Below are 16,480 nucleotides of genomic sequence, written 5' to 3' on the forward strand. Positions count from 1 at the left end.
GGCTCAGGCCCAGGCCCCTCGGAACAATAACCCACTTACTCCACTCAACCACTCACTACATGGGCCGCCGAAATCCGCCAGCTGCGCAGCAAGGACTCGCAAAGGGTCCTGTGTGCAGGCGAGAGTGTGTGTGGCTGCTAATTTACGCATTTTAATAGTACAAGTTTTTGGGGAAATTTTAATTAGACTGCTTTTTTTGGGGGCTCATTGTTAGCCGAGCCGACAAGTGTCACAGTGGCAGTGGCAGCAACAGCAGTGGCAGCAGCAGCAGCAGCAGCAACACGAGCAACATCTGCAGCAGCAACACTAGCAACAAACATTGCACGTCGCTCCTCGGCCCTGAGCCGCTCGCTTCTCTTTGTTTTTTTCGGCAATAAATTGGCGTCCTTCATTGAACGAGAGAGTCCGCGAGGAGTTGCAGGATCGAGCCCGCCCGCCACCCCCCGCCCTCTCACTCACACCAGGACGGGCCGCAAAATGGGTTCCGCATACACTGCCACTGCGGCACTAACACCATTGCACCTTCCGCCACCAATACACTGGCATCTGAAGGGAAACTGGAAGGCGAGTGGAAGACTGGAAGCCGCGCCGTGGGTTAGAGCAGCACGACTAGCTGTGCGCCGCTGCTCTCCTCTGGCTGGCATCGCTCATGCGCCATGTTGTCGCGCGGCGGGCGAGAAGTAGCGCCCTCCCGCTCCGATCCGAGCGAGTGAGCGGTGCAGGCGGTGCGACAGAGACCGCCCCGCAGCGATTTACCGTTGCCGGGCAGCGCAGTCGACGCTGGCTGAGCAGCCGACGGCGCTGCCACCGCTGCTGTTGCCGCTGTCGACGCTGCTGGTGCTGCGGCTGCGATTCCGATTGCGAAATGCTGCCTATTGCGATGATTTGAGGTCCTCCGTTTGCCGTTTACCGTTTGTTAGCTGACTGCTTCTTCCTGGCCAAAATCCAACCACCGGCAACTGAAGCAATAGCAGCAGCAACAACAACAGCAGCAGCAACAACAGCAAGAGCAAGAGCAACACGCAACAGCAACAGCAGCAATCGTTGCTGCGACGACAAAACTCCTGGTGCACATTATTTCTGGCAACAGTTTAACGTGGAAATTATTGCGAATTTGTTGTGTTGTTGCGCGTGTCATTCAGGGGCGAGAAATAAAAACAAAAGACTTGCCCGCGACAGTGCAACTTTGCGGCAGCAACTTGCAACCTGTCGGGATTTCAGTCTTCATTTTTTTTTGGTTAGTGATGGGTGGTTTCTGCGAGGGGCCTTTTGCGAAGACAATGTCCAATTAGCGTCGACACCAGCAACTTGCAACCTGCAATCTGCAATCTGCAATCTGCAACTTGCAACTAGCAACAAGTATTGCAACAGGAAAGTCACAAGAAGCCAGTGTTGAGCGAAAATGCCGCAGAGATCGCCGTTTGCCATTCAGGAGCTTCTGGGCCTGGCGGTGGCAGCTGCCACAACGGCCTCGACCGGTGCAGCAGCGGCAGCAGCAACACCTGAAACAGCAACCGATCTGACAACAACCACTGCAACAGCAACAGCAACAGCAACAGCAACACCGGCAACTGTTGCAGCAACAGCAGCAGCAAAAGAGCGCCAAACTCCGACTCCGCCAGCGACAAAAACCACAACAGCAAGTGCAGAAGTTGCAGGTCCAGCACCAGCAGCAACAACTGCCACAGAGGCAGCAGCAACTAGTGCAGTGGCAGCAACATCGTACAGTGGCGGGGCAGTGGATGCGTTGATGGAGCCTCAGCAGGGGCAGCCACAGGGGCAGCCGCACCACCAACAGCAGCACCACCACTACAGGGAGCACCACCAAATGACGATGGCCGCGGCCTCCCGAATGGCTTACTTCAACGCCCACGCGGCGGTGGCGGCCGCCTTCATGCCCCACCAGCTGGCGGCTGCCGCGGCCGTGCACCACCACCAGCAGCACCAGCACCAGCACCACCACCCGCACCAGCACCCGCACCCGCATCCGCACTCGCATCCGCACTCGCATCCGCACCACCCCGCCCACCATCCCCACCCGGGAGCCATGGCAGCCGCTGTGGGGCCGCCGCCGCCGCCGCTGCAGCACCACCACCCCAACCACCCGCACCACCCGCTGCTACACGCCCAGGGTAAGCTGAGGGGAGGATCTGGTTATTATTTTTATTATTTAAGATTAAGACTCCTTAGTGGTTTCCCTTTTTTTATAATTTCCCCCCAAAAATAGCCTAGTTTGTAGATATTTTTCGCTGTGCACTCCGGCCTGCCACAATTACAATGACAATCAAAGTTTAAACGCAATTAGCATTCGCAACTGGTTTTGTCACCTGCCACACAACCTGACACACACACACACACACACACACAACAAACACACACTCCCTCCCACACACCGAACCGAACCGAGCAGAGGCACAGTGGGGCAGGGAGAGCCGCTTAGTTGGCATAAAAAAGAAATTAATCAACGGGCCAGTGTCCGGGCCGAGCAGCTCTGGTCGCCCCGGCATGCCCCTCCAAAGTGGCAGCACCACCCCCACCCCCTCCAGCTGGCCCCACTCAAGCTGAGCTGCTAATTGCAATACCAATTGCTCCGAGTCGGGCTGCAGTTTCCAACTCGCCAGGTGTGTGTGTGGAGCGGAGTGGGGCGCCACAGTGGTTGCAGTGTCTCGATTATCGGCTAGAATACAAACTTATTTAGGGGCTAACTTATTTAAAATGTGAAATAATAAAGTTACTTATCTTTTCCAGAACCTTGTGTACTTTTTATTTAAAGCCTTAAGTTCCCATTTATTTTCGAATCACGGCCACTGTGGCTTGCCTCGCCGATCGGCAATCGGCAGAAGGCAATGACACACACGCACACTCGAAGAAAAACATCGTTAAGTATTCGAGCTCATTTGCAAGTATCCCACAGCCCCATCCCCATCCCCATCCCCAGCTCCAAGCACATCCACTTCCAAATCCAAAATCCACATCAGCATTCAACATCCAGCAAGTGGCACTATCATCCCAAGTCGAGCGATGACAGCAGGGCTTTGGAAAAAAGCGAAAAATAATAAAAGCAGATACACTTTGAGAAAAACTAGGTGATTGGAGGGTTAGGGGCTTAAGGTCTTATGGAGAGAGGTTGTGGGACAGAGAGTGGGTAGAGTATCTATCACATACCTTTTTGTTTTTTGAAAACCCCATTTTTTGAAGACTTTTTTGAAAAGTGAAGACTCGCGGATTATCTTGCCGCTTCGAGTGGCAGCTGTTATTATTGTTATTATTATTTTAATTAGCGTTGAAATGTCATCGTCATCTCCGATCTCCGATCCCCGATCTGACTCACTGTGCCAATTCGCGCCGCACTTGGCTGGTCTTTGTGCTTTGGATTTGATTTTTTGGTTTCCGGACCCTGGCTTTCCTTCCGCTCCACGGCGGACTCTGCTCCGCTTTAATTATAATACTTTTTCCGTTTATTTATTCCAACACAAACAGAGTCTAATACTTGTGAGAACAATGTGGTAGATACCTTATCTACAGGGCTTATGGGCTTGTATCTTTATTATAAAATGGTATATCTTTATTTCTAGAACTTGAAGATAGCTCCCTTCCTATCCCATCTAGCACTAACTCGGAAACACTATACTCTCTACTGTAGAGTGCTCAGAGTACTCCTCCCCTCCAGTACTGATACCTCTACGTATTTAGTTTTGTTATTATTGTGGCTTGCTTTTTTGCTGCCCGGCGTTTCCCCGCGTCATCCTATTTAATTTTGCATATTGTCGAGCGTGGTGCTCTGTAAACACCATATATGTGAGAACAGCCGACAAATTTGGGACTTTGGGACTGTTGTTGACTTTTTACCCACTCGCCCTCCTCAGTCGAAAAAGCTCAGTCTGCGACCGGATTCTCGGCTCAGTCCAGTGGAACCACCCAGCTGCCCCCTTCCGGCTTCCGCCTCCCAGTGGCGCCTCCCATTAAGTGCCTTTGATCTTTTACCAAAGAAACCCAAATCGGAAAATTGGTTAGCCAAACAACGGGCCGAATAATAGAAGACCCCCTCCAAACCCCGCCAAATTCCACGAGGCAAAAAGTGAAAAACGATTTTTCTTCGCTGCCAGCAGGAACATTTAATTGACAATTTTCACTTTAGCCGCCTCGCTTTGTTGTGACAGGCGTTCTGATGTGTTTGCACACTCCGCCCATCGCCCATCGCCCATCGTCCCACTGCCCCATCTACTGCCCACCACCCAGTGCTATTTAAGTGTCTGCGGATTGGATTTGTTATTGCAAGTCGATAGCCGAAAGAGAACAAAGGCTCTGCTCGCTGTGGCAAATTACTTGCGCCTCAGAAATTAACCATTTAGAATTATTCGGATTTCGGATGTCGGGGCGCCGCGGAAATTGTCAAGGGCATGGTCCATGGAGGTGGGAGGAGAATCTCTGAAGAAGTGGAGGTCTTGAAGAAAATGTTTGGGGAAGGAAAACGAATTATTTACAAGATGTATGGATATCCGGTACTCGTAACTTCTCTATCTTAAAAATACTACCAACATTTCCTATAACACCATAATATCTCATAGTATCTCCCGGTGATTAAGCTCTTTAGTCTAATCTATCTAATAATAGCTTTGAATCTTTGAATAAGTTTAGATGCTGAAGATATAGTTCTACCCCTTGTCCTAGTACTCATACCCGGTACTCATAAATACTTCATAGTATGAATATACCATAATATACCATAATTTCTCATAATATAGAGTCCAAGTCATCCATCTCTAGTATCTGTAACGCATAGAAGCCCTCTAGAGGAGATGCTATGAGAAGTATTCAAAGATGTGTGATATCCGGTACTCATAACATCTCACAACTATATTCATAATATATATAGTCTAAGTAATCAGTCACTTATATATCTAACATCTATAAAGCAAGCCCTCTAGAGGAGATACTATGCCTTAGCTTCAATCCAGAACCATTCCTAGCAGGGTTACCTCTAGTTAGGCCCCATCTACCTTTATCCCCACAGTATCCCTATCCCTATCCCTATCAGTAGGCACAGTTTTGGAGGCGAGAAGGCGGGAAGTGTGTTGCATTTTGCTGCTAATTGCTGCTTGTCAGCGACCTCTCTAGTTGCCTCACATTCTGAGGCCTGTATCACCGGCCTTTGATATTCGAGACGCTCTGCTAATAGCCTGCCCTAGCCGGAAGGCGGCCCAGAGTGCGTTCGGGGCTGATAAAAATATTCTTAATTGTAGTTCGGCTCGGACAGTGTGTGCGGTCTGTCGCTTGACTTTGCTTTGATTTCGCGTTGACGTAAATTGGAAAAGAGGCGGAGGGAGGGGCTAGGCGGGAAAGTGTCGGCAGGCGACCTCCCTTGAGTGAGCCTCCCACCTCCCACTCGCAACAAGGCAACACGGCAGGCTGGCACTTTCGGCGGCCTCTCAACCCCTCACCCCATTGCCAGAGGTGTGAAAATTTCCGACGTCAGCCTGGCTCGAGTGCAGTTATTGTTTCAGTTGGTGTTTGGTGTTGTTGTGGTCCCTGCACTTTGGCCCCCACTTTCGGAAACCACCCAGTCCTCCCCAGTCCACTCTCCCGTTTTTGGCACTTTGTCACACTTTTTCGCTTTGATTTTTTGCGAATTTAAAAGTCAATTAAAGCAACTTGACGGGCGAAGTGCCGAGTGCCACTCAAGGGGTTAATTTGTCCGTGCGAGTGTGAGTGTGGCTGGGGGTGTAGGGGTGCCTGGGTGTGGGTTGGAGTGTCAGAGGACCTTGCAGGGTAAAGGATCAGGCGGAATTAGCCGCTATTTAGTACGGGGAATGGATCAATTCCAAGCTACCTCCTAACCAACCACTCCAGTTACTCATTTCCGAACTAAACTACAAGCCAGGTCTCTATGAGCCAACTATAAGCCAGATTTGTGCCAGTCACATGGCAATCAGAGCCGGGCAATTCGTGGCCCGAAAGCCCGCCTCACTGGCACTACTGCACAGGGGCGTTGTTCCGTGATACGGAATAGCCCCCTTCCAACCCCAAAGGGGGCCTGCTGGGCGAGACCCCCCTGCCGGAGCAGCAGAGCCCCCGGGCGCTACAATAAAAATGAGATACAGTGCGCTGCGCTAATTTTATAACGCAAATAAACACGATTTGGCACTTGAGTTTCCTCGGCGGCTGCTTTGCTTCTTCAGCGGCTCGAAAGTGGGATTTCGGATCTCGGATTTGGAATTTTTTACGGACATGATGTCTCTGGGTATTTCTGTACCATTTCTGGCGATCGGGCGACCAGTGGCTTTCTCTGTCCGACGGCAGCAACACTAACAATCAACAACTCTGCTAATTATGCACGGCACGGCCATCTATCTGGCTATTTGGAGTGGCTACTCAGCAGTTTTGGGCTTTTTGGCCGAAAACTGTTTCGATTGTGGGCAGAGTACATATACGATTCACCGGCTGGTAGTCAGTTAGTTGGGCTTATTTGGGGGCTGTCAGCGCGGTGATCTGATCGGATCTGAGTTAGCGGGTCAAGCGAGAGCGTTAACCCTAGGAATTAGTTGGTAATAGCTGGTAGTCCCTCCGTCCGCCTGGTCGCTCTGGAAAAAGCACACTCTCTGGTGTACTTTTTAATTAATTCACTTGATTTTCACTCACGAACCTCGAGCACTTTTGGCGACTGAAGCGGCTACTTTGCACGACTTGGAGCGGTCTGGAGTCTGGGGTCTGGGGTCTGGGGTCTGGGGGCTCTCTGGGTGGTCAGTTTTCCCCTTTCAGTACCGCCTCGGATACGACATTCCAGCGATCCCAGTTCGCCGAAAGTCCCGCCACGAAAAGCAGCCTCCAGCTCCAGCTCCAGCTCCAGCTCCGAGCTGCCTCGACCCATATCAGCCATTGTCGAGCGTTAATCAGTTTATAAATACTTCGTCACTTGCAGTTTCCCCTATTTAGTGCCCGATTTTTTTCGCTGGCAGCTCTTTAGAGAATTTCGCGCACTATATGGATTGGATATCAAGTTTCTGTGGCAATTGGAATTCCCGGTAAACACACACAAGCTAATAAATGCGGTTTGATTGTCGACAAAAGATCACTGAGAGAAAGGGGGTTGTTAATAAACATTTTTAAATATTAATTTAATACTATGTACTCCATAGAGATGACCTTATTAGTCTACTCTCTACTCTATTGTTTTAGTAATTGGTTTAATATTATAGTCTATTATCACAATTATTTTCTGGCTCTGCATCAACCTCGAAATCATCATCATTGTTGGCATATGTCGGGGCTCTCATTGTACTTCTCGATATGCGTCAGCGTAAAACAATTGAGGGAAATGCCAGGCCCGGTCCCAGTCCAAGTCCAAGTCCCAGTCGCAGTCGCAGTCGCAGTTCCTCGTCCAGAGAGAAACCCCTTGCCGCCTGACCCCTAACCCGCCCCTCAAAACGACCTCAAAACAAAGCCACTGCCGAACCAGAGCGGAGTGCAAATCCAAAAACACAAAACCAAAAACACAAAAACCAAACACAGAACGAGACGACGAGCGCCTTGAAACAATGAAACATCGACCAGAAATTAGCGCGGTTGTCTGTCAAATTTGATTTTGCTTTGATATGTCACTCCCTTTTCCAGGGGCTCCGGCTGAAGGGGGGCTAGGGGCGCCTCTGGGGGCAGGGTAGAGGCTGTGGGTCCGACTGCAAGGAGAGCTTGTCTCGACTTCGACATCGAGGTCGCCGATTTGCATTTCTGAGTGGCTGGGCTGGCATACAGTCGATGCACTGCGAGAATGGGCCAGAGCTCATGATGCCACAGAGCTAGTAGTCATAGCTAGGCTTCCAGCTATAGAGTTCTTCTGAAACTCTCCAGAAATATGTATCATACCCCCTAGATACATTGTAGAGTAATTTCTCCTTGTGTACGAACTTGAGATCCGACATGGGCATGCCTGGTTCTCTATTTGGGCGGCTCTATAAAGGGAAGGGGAAGGTTCATTTGGAGGCCCTGGCCCGGCTAATAAGTATTCTCAGGGCCCTGAAATGAAATGCAACGATGGGCTGTGGGGACGACTGTTGTCATCATCATGATTAATACTGGCCAACTGGCGAATAAGTAATTTAATAGTTAACCTAGTCCTTTAAACACACTCCGAAACAGCAACAATAAAAGGATTTAATTAATCGAATAAACTGTTTTAATTTCCAGGATTTCCGCAGCTGAAGAACTTCGCCGCAGGATCCGGAACTTGTCTGCCGGGTGAGTAATTGTGTCTCCCTCCCATGCCGTCCAAATTGAACTCCGCCTAAAGGTAGACCAAGGATCCAGGTCCTTGCGAGTGCAATCCTTTTTGCGAAAAAGTTTAAAAGCTCGGCATGCCCGAGAGAGGGCGGCATTGTGGCGATTGCCGTCTCACTCTAACCTAATTAATGGACATTCCAGGGCTTCATTTCGCAGGTCCTGCCGGTCCTGCTGGTCCTGTAGGTCCTGGGCGTGGCGCGAAAGGGTTCGCCTGCGTAAATTTCACATGTCGCGCCCATAAATTCTCCAAATTGCTAATAAAATAAACAATTTAGCTAACGAAAAAACCCACACACACACATGCAGGAGGCAGGAGCCAGGAGGCAGGAGCAGGACCCCCAAAAAAGGATAACAGACACACTAACACACAGAGAGACAAAAGCCAAATAATGAAATTTTCATTTTCATTTTCATTTTGTTGCATTCGTAACGGGCAATAAATATTTCCAACATACGCTTTTATACGCAATTTGCACGCGCATACATCTCTCCTCACATGTCCTGGCACTCACACACACTCTCTCTCTCTGGTATGCTCTTTAATCCTTTCGACACACACCAACACACCAACACACTAACACACATGCTCCGAGGCCAGAAACAAAGGCGTGCGAAATGCGAGGCTCACACATAAAGTTTTCTAATAAGAAGCGCTCTGGAAACTGGTTCGAGGCGGTGGCTCTGGAAGGGCTGGGCCGGAGTGCTGGTGCTGGTGCTGAAGCGCCAATAAATTGAAATGTTTCTGGAGGGGAGCACCTGAATCAATCGAGTATCTGAGAAACTGCTTAGAAATGGCACGAAACATCAGCTTAATTATGAGGCAACTTAACCTCTCACTAGACTTCTAGTTGGAAAGGGATACTGGTGGAAGGACTCCCTTGACTTGCCACAAATAACAATAAATAATAACAATTGCTTCCCTTCCGAGTCATTAGACTTCTCCCTAGTCATTGTACGACTAGGTACAAGAGGATACAAGGAATAACTGCCCCGATTAAGACCGATAATCCCTAATCCCGTGGCCGATTCCCCAGACAGGCAGGCTGTTGCTTAACCCTTTGGCGCCCCTGTTCCTGTTCCTCAATTGCGATTGGTTTCGCCTCACACATGTGTGTTTTGTGTGTGCTGGGTGTGGGCTCTCCTGTCCTCGGCTTCTTTTTTATTGTCTGGCGTGTTTTTCAATTAAGCCAGCAAGTGTTCTGCGCCAAAAGGGGTGGCATTCGGCATGGCCGGCAAATAAAACTTAGACACGCTCTGGATGGCAAAAGGGGTAGGGCTGTGCTGGCTGGCTGGGCTGGCTGGCTCGGCAAATGCCAATTAAAATCTTGGCCATGACAAGTGCATCACGATGCACATTCCCCCGCTCAACACCCACCACCCACCCACTCTTCCGGCCATTCAAGGCAAATTGCCTTACTTGTCAGTCTCGGGACTCCTCCGACTTCTCGCCGTCTTGGCCTTTGTTGAATCTTGTCTTGCAATCCGCTTGCAGCAAATGGCTCAAAAGTGGCTCCCCCTATAGACCTCCCTCCTCCGCAGCGAGGCTCTTCATCTAATGTTGAGGCTCTCTAGCCCGCCAGTTCTCCGGTTCTCCGGGTCTCCGGTTCTCGGGAAGAATGCTGCCGTCGAGTGGCTGTGGAAGACTCTTTCCCTTTCAAGCAGGGCACTTCGCCCATAAGAACAGAATGGAAAGAATGCGCGGCCAAGTGGCAAGTGGCCGAGTTCGTGTTGCCCGACCCGGCCGGAGATTAGAGTCTCTTCAGCAGCAGCCTCAGAGCAACATGCAACATGCCACATGCAACATACAACAAAGGGCGTAAAGAGGCAATTAAGAAGATGCTTCGAAGGAGTACTCATTAGATAAGTAATATATAACTTTAAAGAGATAGACTATAGTATACAGGATATAGAGATGATCAAGAAACTTTAGTCCTGTATCTCTAAGGGACTATGTATCTCCTCTCTGTATCCTAGTTATGTCCTTCATTGCTCCTTCTGGAGATTCCTCCCAAAAAGCACACACTTTCGAGCCCATGTGCTGGCAAAAAAGTGAAAGAGCAAAGAGTTTAGTGCCACTATGGAGGTTGTAGTTGCCACAGTTGTTGTTGCCACAGTTGTTATTGTTGTTATTGTTGTTGTAGTTAGTATTGTTGTTGTTGCCGGCAGTGCTTTTGGCGCAAAACGCTTTGCACTTAAAGTTCGTTGAGTTCGCTTGGGTCGGTGAAGCGGAAAGGTGGCTCGAAGTGGGCCCAAAAGCGAGTGCCAGCGGAGAGGGCCAGGAAGGGGTAAGTGTCGCCAACTCTGGCCATTTTCCAGCCAAATCTAGCGGGTAATCTTGCCTATACTAGCAAGCTAAAGAGAAAGCCAGAAGACTATTTAAAAGTGTCTTCAATTTCTTTTCTTTTATAGTAGAGCTTGTCATAAGAGGCTATCTTCTAGAGGATAGATCCAAGATAGATCCAAGATAGCTCCAAGATAGAGCCTATAGTACTACAGTATAACTATTCTATATATAGCAGATTATATAACCATCTCTAGACCTCTAGAAAGCCCTTACCCGCCAGCACTGACTGCGTTAGTGGCAACAGCAATCACGTTAACCAACTTTGTCACAAAGCTGGCTAAAATGCTGGCGCCCACAGGGGCACTCCACCTGGTGGCTGGTAACAATGGCTGCCAGAGGAAGAGCCTGGCAGGAAGATGAGGAGGAGGAGGAAGAAGAAGAAGACCAAGTCACACGACAAGCAAGGAATCTAATTAACAATTTTCCATTGAGTGCGCAAATTACGACGAACAGGAGCAGAGCAGGCGAGCGGAGGAGGTGGTATCCTTGCAAAGGGTTAGGCTATCCGGGCCCCAAAAACGATGGCCGAAAGAGACAGCCCGAGGGTGGGGCGAAAGAGACAGACAGTAGCTGGGGAGGAAGAGAGAGAGATGGATGGATGGAGATGGAGATGGAGAGAAAGAGGGAGCTAGACAGACAGGAGCAATTAGACGGGAACAAATGCCGGACAAGAGCTGGTTCCTGGCTCCAGTTGGGCTTAAAATTCAAAATTCTTAATGAAACATAACTCTTTAAGGATAAGGGACTATTTTGAAGGATTCCGAAGGAGGGAGAACCTGCGGCAGGTGCGTCGGAAAGCAGTTAATTGGAGCATTTACTGGACCACTCGCATCTCGCATGATTTTTTGCGTTTGTGGCTTCCGTTTGATTCCTCAAGCAAATAATTCAATTTCGTTTCTAATTAGTACGGAAAGAGCACACACATGCGACAAAAATCCCAATCCCCTGTAGCATGCCCCCCCACACACTCTCACACACACACACACTAGCTCAGAAACGCAGCCACTTTGGGTGCTAATGCAAATTGCGAAATTGCGAAATGCCCCTCGAATGGCGTTGGCGCTGACGTCGACTGAGACGGAGGCGGAGGCGGAGGCGCTGGCAGAGAAGCTGCGACGCCGGGTGACAGCCACTTTATTAGCGTATTTTGCCATGCAACTGTTTATGCAGCACACACACACTGCCACAGTGGCGCACATACACACACACACACGCAGCCCACTAACACTCGGGCGAGGAATTAGTCATTTTGTTGGTTACTTGATGCATGGCAGGCAGGGGGGGTGACAGGCAGGAGGGGGTGGCTGACAGGGGGCAGCAGGCAGCGCGGGAAAAGCGCTGTGGCGGAAAAGCTATGTGAGGAGCCAACCAAAATGGCGCAAAGCTCACAAAACGAACAAGTCAAGATGGTTTTGCTGAAAAGGCGGGAAAATGGGGTAGACAAGGATCAAGGGGCAGGGAGCAGGGAGCAGGGAGCCAGGAGCCGGCAAGGAGAGTGGCGGGGAGGCAGGAGCGACAACATTTTTTATGCGCTTTTGAGCAAATTAGATTTCCTAATTAAATTTTCTAGTGAAATGCGCATAAATTTCATAAAATTCACTCGCCAGGACTCTGGAGAGAGAGAGAGAGGGGAGGCAGAGACGCCAGGACGCCTTTGTCCTGGAGGCGAGTGAGCGAGACAGCAGCTGGCCGGAGGGGGCGGGCTGTCGCCTTTCATTTTGCTGCCACATTTTTTGTCCTCGTCCTGGCATCGTCCTGGCTTCGTTCTTCGTCCTTCGTCCTCCGGCGTCTGCTTAAAGTAATTAACTAAGAAAATTTTAATTGCTAATATGTTGTAATGCATGTGCCAGTCCATGTCCTTGTGTGTGTCTGTGTGGGTGAGCGTGTTGGCATCCTGCGATCCTAATGGCAAAACTTTCAATAAAGCATGTCCTACGATCCCAGTGAGTGTGCGAGTGTGTGTGTGAGCTCATTAAAAGTGTGAACAAGAAATTTTATGTTGCCTACTTTTGTGAGCTGCGGAGGGAATCAGTTAATTCCCTCTGTATCCTTCACTGTGTTGGTCCTTTTTCGACTGAGAGCCAAACTGAGAGCCAAATTGGGAAAATATTGGGAGAACAATATCCGAGAAACTCAAGCCATTGAAAATCAAGTGGCGGAATTAATTAAGGACCGATCGCCGACTGAAATGCACACCCAGCAACTGCGCCCGAAAAACGATTTTTAATTCAAATATAGAATGCACTCTCTGCCTCCGCTTCTTTTGTTCTGCTGGCGATTTTATTTTGGTTCCTGGTCCTGGCCAGGTAATTCAAGATGCAATTTTCGGCCCTCATTACACACGCATTTCCACTTGCATATTTTGTGGAAATGCCAGCGAAAATAGCGACTCTGGGAACGGGAATGGGAATTTGAAATTCACTTGAACGGTTCTCCCCTCTGCCCGGCTTCGTCTGCTTCGATTTTCGTATCGAATTTCAGCGCGAATCGCTGCCAGCCTTCCTGCCCGCCAACCCGCCAGCCCGCCTGCCTGGATGTGGTTTTCAGTTTTTCTGCATTTCGGTCTGCTGGCTTTCCTCCATACTTTCCCAGTACTGGCATTGAGTGGCCCAGACCACTCGATCACCAAACTGTTGGCTCTTTTCTGTTTTCCGGGTGCTTCAGCCTCAGCGCTCTAGCCAAAAAGCCTCACTCGTCAATTGCAATTGCCGATCCCCCAATACGCTAAGTGGCGATTTGGCCGGATGAGTGGCTTCTTCTCCGCCGATCCGACGACTCATCTTCGCCCAAATCCTCCGCAAATCGGCACTCTGCCGTCTCCAGTCTCTTAACAGTTTCTCCAGCAGTGTAAATACCGCAGGAGAGATACTCAGATACTCGACTCGCGAAGGGACTCGAAAATCGCGCCTGTCAACGCAGCTACCGCCGCCTGTCAGCTCCTTCCTCCTCCGATTTCCTCTCGGATCTGGGATCTGGGATCTCGGCTCTCGGAGCTCGGATCCGTTCCCTATCCCCTTCGCGTGAGTACTCCTTCGACGCTTTCACTTTTCCCCGCCTGTCAAGTGCGGGTTTCCTTGGAACAAAAGATGATGTGTGACAACCCCAGGACTGTGAAAAAACAAAGGGACGAGTGGGCCGGGGGCTGCCAACAGCCCCGTTCGAAGCAAATTGGAAACTAGATACAATTATTAAATGTTTAAAATAACAAACCGCCGAAACCACTTCAAGTCGCGCTTCAGCGCCATGTGGTTTTCTCGGCGGAGCCACAAACCTGGGATGGGGGTTCCGGCAGCGGGCCGTGGGAGTCTCGTCAACTAATTTGACAAGAATATCGAACGCGGGCCAAGTGGCATCCACTCGGGAGGAGCGGCGAAAAATATGAAAAAAAAATTCGATGCTGAGATTTTAAAGCGAAATAATAGAGAATCTTTCCAGGATTCCAAAATGGTATCCCTTTTAAGGATCGGATAAATATTTCACAAGATATGGCCTTCGCAAGGGGCCATATTTGCGTTTCGGGGACCTTTCTCGATTTTCAAGGGGGTCGGAAATTTTTGAAAAAAATCTAAAAAAAAATGGTTCTCCAGATTTTAATGCAGATTTATAGATAATCTTTCCAGGATTCCAAAATGGGATCCCTTTTAAGGATCGGATAAATATTTCCCAAGATATGGCCTTCGCAAGGGGCCATATTTGCATTTCGGGGACCTTCCTCGATTTTCAAGGGGGTCCACCGGAAATTTTTGAAAAAAATCTAAAAAAAATTCGACCTCCAGATTTTGATGCAGATTTATAGAGAATCTTTCCAGGATTCCAAAATGGGATCCCTTTTAAGGATCGGATAAATATTTCCCAAGATATAGCCTTCGCAAGGGGCCATATTTGCATTTCGGGGACCTTCCTCGATTTTCAAGGGGGTCCATCGGAAATTTTTGAAAAAAATCTAAAAATAAATGGTTCTCCAGATTTTAATGCAGATTTATAGATAATCTTTCCAGGATTCCAAAATGGTATCCCTTTTAAGGATCGGATAAATATTTCTCAAGATATAGCTATCTAAATAGGCCATTTACATACTTTATCACTTTTTAACAAATATTTTTTGTGTTTGAATTTTAAAAACAGGATCTCTGGCACCCAAGGACTTTGGCATCGAGGCTCTGAACGGCTTCGGGGTCGGGCCGAACAGCAAGAAGAAGAAAAAGAAGCGGCGGCACAGCCGCACGATCTTCACCAGCTACCAGCTCGAGAAACTGGAGGAGGCCTTCAAGGAGGCCCACTACCCCGACGTGTACGCCCGCGAGATGCTGTCCCTGAAGACGGAGCTGCCGGAGGACCGCATACAGGTGAGTGAGTCAGAGGCTCTGTAGAGAGTGGAGAGTGGAGAGTGGAAACCCGATAGCCCGCCATTGTCCTTGATGAATTAACGAACTAATTACACATCCGCCGCGGAGGTGTCTGCTGTTGGCAAAACAAAAACTCGGCCAGGAATTTGCATTTCCTCGGTCCTTTTGTCTCCTGGCAGGAACCTTGTTTGGATGTCTCTGCTCTGATTCTTCACACCTTGCTGATGGGCTGAGTCCTTGCAGTCCATGCAGGCTCCTGTGGCAGGAGTGCTGCGTGCAGAACCGAAGCCTAGTGCTTTAAATTAAATTGCCAATGACATGTCCTGGCGCTGCGAACAACGCAGAATCCGGAAATCATTTAACGTCCTGCCGTCCTGCTGGGCCGTGGGGCGTGGGGCGTGGGGCGTGGGGCAGCCAGGCCTAGAGCCAAGAGTCTAACGCAGGCGAAAAAACGCAGAAAATTTCAGCTACGTTTGCGAATTTATAATTAAGCATTTTAATGGCCGTTATTGTTCTAAGTCCTGGCTGGCCCCGCCGCTGGGTGTGAGTGAGAGCGGCAGTGTCCTGCGAGTGTGTGTGTGTGTGTGAAGCAAATTGCCACCCTTAACGGGCCGAGGCCCGAAGACCTACCTCCTGCCCACCCTCCGGCCCGCTTGCGTGTGTTTGATTAGCAGAAAAAAAAGCGAAAAAGCGAAAAAGCAGCCCAGAAAATGCGCAAAATGTGAGTAATTATGGCGCGATTCCTTGCCAGAGTCCTTGCCTCCTCTGCCCGCGAATCGAGTGCGCCACTCACTCGTTAATTCATTCACTCACACACTCACTCGCTCAGTGCCCCAGCCGATAAGCCGATTCCTGGCTCTCGAGTGCTAATGGTAGGCCCTGCCTCAAGTATCTGGGCACTCACTCACTCCAGCTCCTGCGGCAGGATGTAATCGAAGGACTTTCTGAACTTCAAATCAATAATCAGAGGCAGTATTTCTGTCTCAGCTCTGTTTCTATGTATATCATATATCATAACCCCAAGAATCAGTATTATTTTTGCATTATCCTGCGTCCTTGCTAATCAGAGCATATCGCTCCCTGGCAATTAACCCACTGAGGCCAGCTTAACCCCACCGACTATCCCGTTTCAACTGGCATTCCGAGAAGCACTGGCATTCTGCACTCCGTAGTTCGAATTGGATTTCGAGTGTGTAAAATTTTCCAATTATAGACTTTGGAGTGCCCCACGCACACTCTCACACAGGCCACACACACATGCATAGGAGTGTGGGTGTGGCATGAAGGAGCTTCGGCCTTAGATGGCTCGAAATTGCTTGGGGGCACATGGAGCGTTGCTAAAAGCGAGTCCAATTAGTAGCATTACTACTAACACTTCAATTCTGGCCACTGCCACTGCCACCGCCACCGCCACGCCCCATCCTCTTGCCCTCCTTTTCTGTCTTTTTCCAACTTGGCAATAACGGCAATAGCCATCGCAGGACAACAAAAACAAGGACCCAGCCCGCCGAAGGAT

The 16,480-nt window shown here is 49.5% G+C and overlaps 1 protein-coding gene across 2 annotated transcripts in view; it reads left to right on the forward strand.

Annotated features, from left to right (window-relative positions):
- Window positions 1–880: 880 nt before the first annotated feature.
- LOC6503878 (pituitary homeobox homolog Ptx1) overlaps window positions 881–16,480 on the forward strand; it is a 31,800-nt gene continuing 16,200 nt past the window's right edge. For both annotated transcript variants that reach the window (XM_032452666.2, XM_001963728.4), the window contains exons 1-3: window positions 881–2,132; window positions 8,182–8,232; window positions 14,744–14,964. In XM_032452666.2, the coding sequence (XP_032308557.1) occupies window positions 1,403–2,132; window positions 8,182–8,232; window positions 14,744–14,964 (1,002 nt within the window). In that variant the 5' untranslated portion in view covers window positions 881–1,402. The remainder of the gene's footprint in view (window positions 2,133–8,181; window positions 8,233–14,743; window positions 14,965–16,480) is intronic.

This window comes from Drosophila ananassae, chromosome XL, assembly GCF_017639315.1.
Source record: "Drosophila ananassae strain 14024-0371.13 chromosome XL, ASM1763931v2, whole genome shotgun sequence".
Classification (NCBI taxonomy): Eukaryota; Metazoa; Arthropoda; class Insecta; order Diptera; family Drosophilidae; genus Drosophila; species Drosophila ananassae.